Source organism: Tyto alba, unplaced genomic scaffold, assembly GCF_018691265.1.
Source record: "Tyto alba isolate M040663 unplaced genomic scaffold, T.alba_DEE_v4.0 Super-Scaffold_16, whole genome shotgun sequence".
NCBI classification, from domain to species: domain Eukaryota; kingdom Metazoa; phylum Chordata; class Aves; order Strigiformes; family Tytonidae; genus Tyto; species Tyto alba.
Genome location: NW_024881278.1, coordinates 34,044,015 through 34,053,694, shown reverse-complemented (window position 1 = coordinate 34,053,694; position 9,680 = coordinate 34,044,015). Strand labels below are relative to the sequence as shown.

The 9,680-nt window shown below is 60.8% G+C and overlaps 1 protein-coding gene across 1 annotated transcript; it reads right to left on the bottom strand.

Moving 5' to 3' along the window:
• Window positions 1-1,907: 1,907 nt before the first annotated feature.
• VSX1 (visual system homeobox 1) lies at window positions 1,908-5,783 on the bottom strand. Its single transcript, XM_042789928.1, is given in 6 exon segments — window positions 1,908-2,702; window positions 2,704-2,942; window positions 3,574-3,754; window positions 4,588-4,711; window positions 4,975-5,053; window positions 5,386-5,783. Coding segments are annotated over 6 exon segments (981 nt in total). The 5' UTR covers window positions 5,714-5,783; the 3' UTR covers window positions 1,908-2,672.
• Window positions 5,784-9,680: the final 3,897 nt, after the last annotated feature.

Sequence of the window (9,680 nt, the reverse complement as noted above, 5' to 3'; positions counted from 1 at the left end):
ATCTTCGGTGAGGGGAGTGTCCGAAACTTGTTCCCCCCCTGCTCCATCGTGGTCCCCCTCTCACAGCAGACAGTCCTCCACAAACTTTCTCCAACGTGAGTCCCTCCCACGGGCCGCAGCGTTCCCCACATTGCTCCGTCGTGGGTCACTAACTTCCTCCGACTGGATTCCCTCCCACGGCTGCAGCCCTTCCCGAGCTGCCTCGGCGTGGGACACCCCCGCATGCTGCAATCCTCCCAGTGCTGAATTACAGCAGCGGGGGCTGCTTCTTCCCAAAAGGCCCCGGCCTCCTTTAGTTACAATCACCTTGATCAACCAGGCAAAGCCCCTCCCAGGCCATAAATCAGTGTCTGCTCCACCATAGATCTCCACGGGTGGCAGGGGGAGCCACCCTGCCATCTCCCCACAGGATACAGGGGGGTCTCTGCTCCGGCACACCTCCCCCCTCCTTCCTTCCTCCATTCCCCCACTGACCTTGGTGTTCACGCAGCTGCAGCAACTCCTCCTCACGAGTCCCACTGCTCCTCACCACGTCCCTTCTTAAATACGTTATTGGTGCAGAGGTGGGGCTGACTTGGAGCCAGGGGAGCTTCGAGAAGCTTCTCATAGTGAGGCAACGCTGTAGCCCCCCCTCCCCTGCCACCAAAACCAAACCCCACCACTCGCTCAAACCCAGGACAGGGTTTCTTCCATCACGCCGTCATGACCGGCCCTGGCCTGAACTGGCAGTGGCGGGAGCCGTGGCTGGGTTTGGCTACCACTAATCTCGGGATCAATCAAATCTGAGGCAACGAGAAGAATGTGCTACCCTCCTACTGCCGCTCGAACCGCAGCAGCCTCCGGAGCTGTGAGCCCCCCGGGCTCCCTCAGGAGAGTTGTCCTCACCCCGCATGGGGCCGGGGCTGCGGCGTTTCCCCCCGGGCAGCACTTGCGCCGGTGACGTGCTGGCTCTTGCGGCGCTGCACCCAGCCCAAGGCGAAGAGCCAGGCCATCTGCATGCAAAAAAATTGCAGGCATCCAGTGCCAGCACGGCACGGCCCAAATAACAGGTTTGCAGATGCTGCTCAGGCAGGATTAGGCCTCCAATGTGCTAAGTCTCGGCTCTCAGCGAGCCTAATTGCTGCTGCAATAAGCCCTGGCTGCTCCTTCCCTGAACCGAGCTTCCCATGCCCCCCCAGCTTCCCGTCAATTTTTTTTTTTTTTTGCTGCAAAGCTTGGATCTGTCATGCATTTGTTCCGTGCCGCCAAGCAGAGGAGGGGAAAGGTGCAGACTCCACTTTTATTGCTCCGCTCTTCTTCCCCAGCCCGGCACGGCCAGGCCCAGCAGCAGAGGCAGGGGCAGGTGACGGCATCGTTACACGGCCACACAACCCCCTGAGCTGTATTAGGAAACTTTCCAAATTAGAATTACTCAGATTTTAATAAAAACCTTTTTGATAACGTTCTGTTACAGTATGGCCAGCGGATGAAACTGGAGGTGGTCCAGGAGAGGAGGGGCACCTTTCCTGCCATCAGGGCAGCAGGCGTTTCGGTGAAGAACCTCACAGTTGAGCGGCATCAAGGAGGATTTTCAACAAGCCTTGGGAGAACGGAGCAACTTGCTCCCCAGGACTCCCCTCAGGAATTGGCTGAGGGCTCTGTTTCAGATATCCTAACCCATCAGCCGCTGTTTTGGCGCCTTGACTGGCACAAATCCATCACCTTCTGGCACGTGTAGGCCACTGGACTAGACCTCAGTTCTGGGGGGCTCGTGAGGGCTTTGCTTGGACCCCCCGGGACCAGCCCCGGTGCCTCAGCGGAGTGCCTCAGCCCAGTTCGGGGACAAAATCTGCAGAGGATCTGCTCAAAACTAACAAGTGCCACAAGATGCGCCGGAGGAAGGTACAAATCGCAATGCGGAGCATGAGAACCAAAGATACACCACAATTTTATTTATGGACGTGTAATAAATAAACGGTGGACAAAACAGGAAGAACCACATTCCAAAATCCAGATCTCTAAAGTGCTTTTAGATACAAATATAGGACAACCAAGAAACAGCTCTGACATTCACAGTTTTTACAGACAAATACAGAACATCTTCTTATGTCAATTCACAAAATGGTTTAATTGCTCCAGGGTACTATGGCTTGTTTTTCAAAAAAGTCTGTTCTATTATGCATAGTGTGGCAGGTAACATTCAAGAGTGTACAAAATAATTGCTTAAACCAAAAATGTCTTTACCCCCTTCTCCCACATACGAGTTAAGGAAGCTACACAGTGTAAATCCAGTGGTAAGGCTGCGTTGGCAGGCCAGATCCTCAGCAGGTATAAACCAGCGCATCTGCCAGGTCCACACCAGGTTGAGGATGAACCCTACCGCGTTTAAAAACCCCGCTGCTCCTCAGGGTGGGAGAATTGTGTGCTCAGCGTGGAGACCCTTGCCACACGGGTGCCGTGCAGGGCCGGGGGGAAGCGCTCGGAGAAGGCACCTGTAAACTCCCGCACCCCCACCCCGGCTGCGCTGAGAAGTGAACAGCTTGAAAGTGAAGGAGAAAAGGGGGGATGCGTGTGCCCGGTTTTAAAATGCCCGGAATTCGGATAAAAGTTCGATCGTTTAAGAAAAATACGTATCGATAAATGTTATTATCTCGCCGGGAAGCTGTGGGGCCTGGCCTCCTCCGGGGAGGAGCTCAGTGGTCACTGTCCTTCTGCTCCGTGGGGAGCCTCCCCGTTGATGCACTGCCTCAGAATGCCCCTCTTCTCGTGCTTGGCCGTCCTGGAGAGGTCGATGGCTGTGTCCTCCGCATCTTTGGCAGGGCCGAGCTTGTCGGAGCCCCTCTGGGAACTGGCCTGCTTCCCTTTGAGTGCCTCCTCCTCCTCCTGCTCCGCTCGCCAGCCATCTGCCAGCTTCTCTTGGCTCTCCGCCTTCCTGCTCACCTCCATGGACTTTTTGTGCATGCCTTGCAGAGGGGAGGAGGAGCAAAGCCAAGGGTGCTGGTGGCTTATTTCTGCCCAGGACCGGCCAGCATCACCTCCCGCCCTCTGCTACTTCCTTCAGCTCTTGCATCCCGAGGAAAACTCATGCTAGCGACCCCCTTTTCCCGACCCAGCGCCCCGCCACCTCCTCTCCGCAGCCCGAGCAGAATGGGGCCGTACCTCCCCTGCAGCGGGGAAGACTTAAAGGGAGAGGGGTGCTGCGACAGCCCATCCCAGCCTGGATTTCGAGTGCCACCTCAGCGTAGGACCACGTATGAGCAGAGGGTAGCTCTGAGGTAGCATTAACATTATCCTCAGCTTGCGGCGCAGGGTGACGGCTTTCCTAGGTGCTCTGTAACTCCCACGCTGGCTGCTAGCACCGGAAAGTGATACCCAACCGTGCCTGGGCCCGTCTGACACTGAGAGTAAAATGTTTTCCCTTCCCCAGCTCTTCCTTGCGAGGAGGGAGTGGAAAAGCCGGGGCGCTTGGCAGCCTGCGTACAGCTCACGGCTGAGGCCCCGGTCTTTTCTGGGAAAAGGCGAGGATGGCCATGCGAAAGAGGAAGGGCTCCGCAGCTGCCCCCCAGTCCCCCCCAGTGCCGAGCTCCCGCTTACCCAGCAGCCACGGGGCGCAGGATCCCACCAGCCCGCTCTTGGCAGAGTTGATGATGGACTCGGGCAGAGGGATGGAGTGCCTCACCATGGCCCCGTAGAGGCCGTACTCAGCCATCACGCTGCTCCGGCCCCAGCACTTCTCCCGCTTCCGCCACTTGGCTCTTCGGTTCTGAAACCAAACCTTCAGGGGTAACAGCCAGGAGAGCGTGGAGGGGTGGGCGGGATTGGGGAGGAGACGGCCTCCGCGCCCCCCCACCCCGCAGCCAGGCACCCGGGGGCCCGTTGGAGCGGAGGAGGGTGCGTGGAGGGGTTTGGGGTGCGGACACGCGGGCGGCAGCGGGAAGGGGGTTGAGGAAAAGCACACGTGGGTGTCGGTGAGGGAGGGGAGGAAGAGGAGGGGGAGAGGGAGTAGATGTTACACGGGGCTGATGGTGACCCTGGAGGGTGATCCCAGCCAAAAGCCACCTGCCCCCGGGGCCCCTCCGCCGCCTCCGCGTGGAGCACCAACCTCTCCGGAAAAAGGGGTCCGTAACGCAGTGACCGGTGGTGACGGTGGGTGCTCAGGTCCCTCTCCTCACCCCCTTCCTGCGTTTGGAAGCTCAAGGGGTGTAGATCAACCCGGCTACTGCCCAGGTCACCACCCTCACTCTTAAGCCAACGGACTGCTCCACAGAGGGGCAGGATCCGGCCCTAAAACGCCCACATGTCCCTCAGAGGGACAAGCTGGTGGGGCACAGCTTGGCCCAGCAGCTCCTCGGTCACCCTGTCCCCAGGGGATGGAGCCGAGGTGCCGGCAGCGAGCGGGGGTCAGGGCCAGCTCAGCCCTCCCCCCCCCCCAAGTTCTGCATCTCCACTGGGAGCCTGTTGGGTGCCGGGGGGGGGTCGGAAGCTGAGCCACCCAAGCGCCCTGCAGCATTTCCGTGCCACCGCGCTCCCACGGAGCAGAAGGGACAGCCGGGCGCCGGCAGCTCGGAGGCTCCACGGGAGGAGGAGCGGAGTGTGGCTGCTACCAACCTGTATCCTGTCCTCCGGCAGCTCCGTCTTCACCGCCAGCATCTCCCGGGCATAGACGTCGGGGTAGTGAGCATCGTTGAAAGCCTTCTCCAGTTCCTCCAGCTGGTGAGCTGTGAACACCGTCCTGCCGAGAGCAGAGAGCGTCCTGTGGCACAGCCCAGACCCTCACGGCAAGCAGCGGGGCTGGCAGCCCCCTCCCCGCTGAGGTTTTTCCTCCTGAAAATCCTCCCCCCCCCCCCCCCCCGCGCCTTCTCCAGCTGCAGCCCTTCTCTTTCTGCTCCCTTGGAGACATCCCCTGCCCCGGCCTGGGGACCGGAGGGACAGCGGGAGGCTGGTGGTTGGGAGCGAGGAGGTGCGAGCGGGTTCAGCCCCGCTCTCGGGCTCTACCTGTGCCGGCGTTTCTTCCTCTTCATCTGGGAGGTGGACATCCTCGGGTCGCTGGCGTCCCCGGACAGGCTGTCCTCATCTGGCAGCGGGAGGGGAAGAGTCACGTTCTTTTGGGGAGCGGGGGGGACGGACACCCCAAACCCAGCTCCCAAAACACGGCTCCAGCTGCCGGCGGGGAGCGGGGGGTTCCCCTGCCCCCAGCAAACCAGTGGCACCGGAGCCGGGGCCGAGGCCGGAGCCACCGCAACTGCTGCCAGCCCGGAGAGGGGCTTGGGGGGGGGCGGGTTCCCACCGTTGCCCGGGGATGGGGAGGGCGGGCCCGATCCTGGCCCCGGCGGGGGGTCCCCGTGCGCGGGTGGGCAGCTCCCCCCCCCCCCCCCCCCCTCCACTCCCCCCGTTCCCCACTCTCACCGGAGATGTTCTCTTTGTGGCGGCGGGCAGGGGGCGGCGGCCCGGGGGGGGGCCGGGGGCAGCGGGCAGGCAGCAGCGGCAGAGGGGCGGGCAACAAGCAAGGGGGTCCCGGCCCCCCCAAACCGCAGAGCAGCCCCAGCCCCAACCCTCCGCCCCCCTCGTAACCCGCGGCGGGAGCGGGAGCGGGGCCGGAGGGCGGCTGCAGCTCGGCCTCCAGCCCCAGCAGGTCGGTGATGGCGAAGCCCTTCGCCCGCAGCCCCGCACCCCCCGGCCGAGCCGCCGCCGCTCCGGTTGTCCCCGGTGCCGGTGCCGGTGCCCGTCCCGGCATCGCCGCCTCCTCCTCCTCCCGCCCCGGAGCGGGCACCTCCGCCCGCCGCCCTTTTTATCATCCCGCCGCCGACCCCGGCTCCAATCACACCCCGGCCCGGCGGCGGGGCGCTCCCAATCCCCGGGATTAACGGCCCCCCCGCACACCCCCCCACACCCCCCCTCCTCCCTCCGCTCCCTTTGGCCCCCGCCCCTCCGTCCTCCCCATCACCTTGCCGGGTGTCCCCCCCCCCCCCCAACTCCTCCCCCCGCTCCCAGCCGCCCTAACCCCCCCCCTTTACACCCCTCCCTGGGGCTTCTCCCAGGATCCCCCCCCCCCCCCCCCGCTGTGTCCCCACGTCCCCTCTTCCACATCCAGTGCCCCCCAGCACACCCAGTGGCCCTTCAGCGCCGCATCCCGGATGGGGGCATCCCTCTGCTCAGCACCCCTGGGGCTGGGGGGGGCAGCCCCCCCCACCCCGCAGGTGTCCTGCCACCAGGATCGGGGCCACCTCGAGGTGCCTGGCCTCCATGCTCCCTTTTTCTCCCAGATTCTCGCACCTGGGCGGGAATTTTTTTTTTCCCCCTTTTCCCTCATCTGTTGATGGAAACGATTTACAACCGGCTTACATGGGCCACCTGATCCGGGCCTTCGCCGGACGGTCAGATTAACGGAGGGTCCTTCTGATAAAGATAATTACAAGGGGACTCCGCATTAACTTTGCATTATTAAAGAAAGACCCAAATCTCCCCTCGCAAGCTGTTCCCGGGATTAGCAGAACAATAACTTTCATTTAGGATAATTGCCGTGTCCAGTGCTGGGGGCTGGGGGGGGGGACACACACACACACCCCCTCTGGGCCATCACGCTTCACACCAAGAAAGGCAAATGGGCAGGAGGGGAGCGAGAGGTGTGGGTGGGTGACACTCCCAAAGCCTGCCAACCGGGGGTCCCCCCTTGGGCACCTTCGCTTCTCCAGAGTGGTTTTGCCACAGTTTTGCTGGAATCACAGACTTTCACTGCTAGGCAGGGAGGATCTGCCGCAGTAATTAGAAGCCATAATCCAGCCACCACCCACAACAAATTTCCTGTCCGAGCAGATACTAGTGGATAAAGCCCTAATTTTTGACGTTGCCCCAGAATCAGCTTGATTTCAGCAGTTTGCATTTGGGCTGAGCTGTTGGGAGAGATGATGAAGCCTTAAATATGCATATGGCCTAGGCATTTGAAAGTTTGGGGATAAAGCGCATATAATTGCTCCTAATCAGTTTATGAAACATAAAAGCTCGAACCGAAGAGAAAGCCGATAGACACAGAAATGGAAATAGCGATTAAATCTCCCGGCGCGGGTGAGGCGGCCTGGATGGGGCACTGCTGCCCGGGGCAGCGGCGCGGGGGCCGGGGGACACACGCGCTGCCACCTCCCCCGGCTGAGGCAAAGAGGGGCTTCTCCACCAGTCCCCGTGGACCATAAATCGGTTAAAGGATATCTTGATATATGCTCATCAGCTAGGATTAGCTGGGATTAGACTAATCAGTAAATGTTTCTCCGCTCGTTATTTTCCAGGGAAGATTTTCAGCTGATTCTCCGACGCTGAAAGATTATTAATCGCTCAAAGAGCAGAATATCAAACGTCGCTCCTTGCTCTAATTTCCCCAGGGTTCACCCCACCACGGGGAGGGCGCCTGCTCCAGCCGGCCCGGCAGCCCTGGGGTGCCCCAGCACCCAGCCCCACGGCGAGGGCTCCAGCCAGGGCGGGTGGGGGGCCCCAGCACCCAGCACCCAGCACCGACGGGTGGCATCCGTATAGGACGGGGCAGGTGCCTGGGGCCGTCCCCGGCAGACGCCAGGGACAAACCTTGCAAGTCCTTGGGGGATTACAGACACACGCGACGTTTTGGCAGACCCTCCGCAGCCGGTGAGGGCTCCCAAGCCAGCGGCTGGTGGGTTTTGGGGGCCTGTATCTTTGCAGGGATGTAAAACTCGGGGAAACCCCAGAAGGGCATGCACTCACCTTGCAACCCCCTGCGGTAGCGGTGAGGAGCGGGGAGCAAGGAGAAGGTATTGGAGGGCCCTGGTTTAGGGGATTAGTAATGGGAAAAGACAGCTTTCACCTCCCTGGTTTAGATATGAATCAGGTCAATAATAAAGGACCATCTGACAGTTTCAGGCAGCCCAGGGTGGAAGAGGCTCCCGTGCTCCGGGCTGGATGGGGAACGCTCTCAGAAAGCCCGGCTCTTGCCGCACACCCGGTGCTCCTCGCCGGCTCCCTGCCAGGCATCCACGTCAGCTCCGGGCAGCCTGGCACGGGAGCAAGGTCGGAGCCCGGTCCCCAGGGATGATCTTGAAGCCACAGGCTGCAGGGCAAGCTCGGCTGGCTGGCTGGTGGCCGTGGTAGACCTTGCCCGGCTGGACGGGGAGCGCAGTGTAGCGGGGCAAACCAGCCAGCCGACGGCAACGCGGGCGATTTGGCGAGGAGCCTGGGGGGAAGGTCCCTGCCTCCATAAGCATGGGTAGAAGGAAAAGGGCTTTTCTTCCACCTCCTCCGTGTCCTGCTGCGAGCACGGGGAAGTGGTTGGCGTTGTGAAAAACAACACAGGGGTGGAAAGGAACTGAGAAACAGGCCATGGCGAGGGGAGAAGGCAGCAAAGGGAGGGGGGTGTTGCAGTGAGGCGTGTCGGTGTTTCACAGGGCTAAATCCCCGCCTCTGAGTTACAGGTAGGCTGCCTCCTTGTGATGGGGGCGGTGGGACTTTTCTCAGGCTGCAGCCAAGACCAAGTGGCAGGTTACGTGTGCTCCTGGCCAGTTATGGGTAGATATAGGGCCAATTACGCTCCATTTTGGGGTGATGGATTTGCAGGGACAGCTGGCACGACCGGGTTAAAGGAGTGGGGAAATCTGCGCTCCCGGCACTGCCAGGCGGCGGAAAGAGCTTTGTTTGTAGCTTGGGTTGATGTGGGTGAAGCACAGGGTTTGCGGGGTGAGCACAGCCACAGCTGGCCACGCGTGCCGCCCGCTCAGCGATGCGGCATCTCCAGCCAAGCTTACAAGCCCATCGGCAGCCCTGCTTTGCCACTGACGGGGATCCCTTCCCATGTCCCATTCCACATGCCCCAGCGTCATCCCCACTAATTCCTCCGCACGGATTTCTGCCTGAAGGCATTTGCCTTTGATTAAAACCAGAAGAGCAGTCACGGTTTAAGTGGAGTTTAAGAGCAAACCATGTGCCAGCGCACAGGGCTCTCACATCTGGGGTGCTGCAGATTTAATCAACCTGCTGGGAAGTGCCGCACACAGGGCAGCTGTCACAGCATCCTGGGGCCCATCTCCTAATTAATTCATAGCCAAAGACAGGGCGAACAAATGACCATCAAGGTGCTACCCCTGCAAGTGTGACCGGAGGCAGGAGTGGCAATCGGTGAGCAAGCAGGGCTCACCCTGTGTATCTCCAGGAGCTGTAGGTGATGTAGCCCATGGAAAGCCCCGTCCCTGCTTGTAGGGAGGAGATGGCTTTGTCCCAGAGGTGTAAATTTGGGACGATATTTGGTGATATTTGGGAACGTGAAGGACAGGGTGTTTGGGAAGAAACCTGGGTGGAGCAGGCACAACAGCCGTAGCTCTGATTTCTGGCTGCTTTTCGCTTCCACTCTGTTGTTATTTTCTAACCCCGTTCACCTGCCCATCTCACATCCCCATGGGCAACCCCCTCCTGCCCTGTACGGGTTGGCAGAGCAGGACACAGCCCGTCCGGGGGATGCTCTGCCAGGGCGGTACCCAGGGCCCGGGCAAAGTCCCTTTGCTTCCAGCAGAAGCAAAATCTGGGCAGTGGCAAAACAGGGCAGCTCCAGACTCGCTTTTCCTCGGTGCTCATTCACATTAGCTCATTAAAGCTAATTGAAATGACTACCAGACCTGGGTCTGGGGGGGGGGGTTGGAAGTCCTGGGCACACGGCACAGCTAGGCTGGGAATATCCAAGTGCGAGGAGC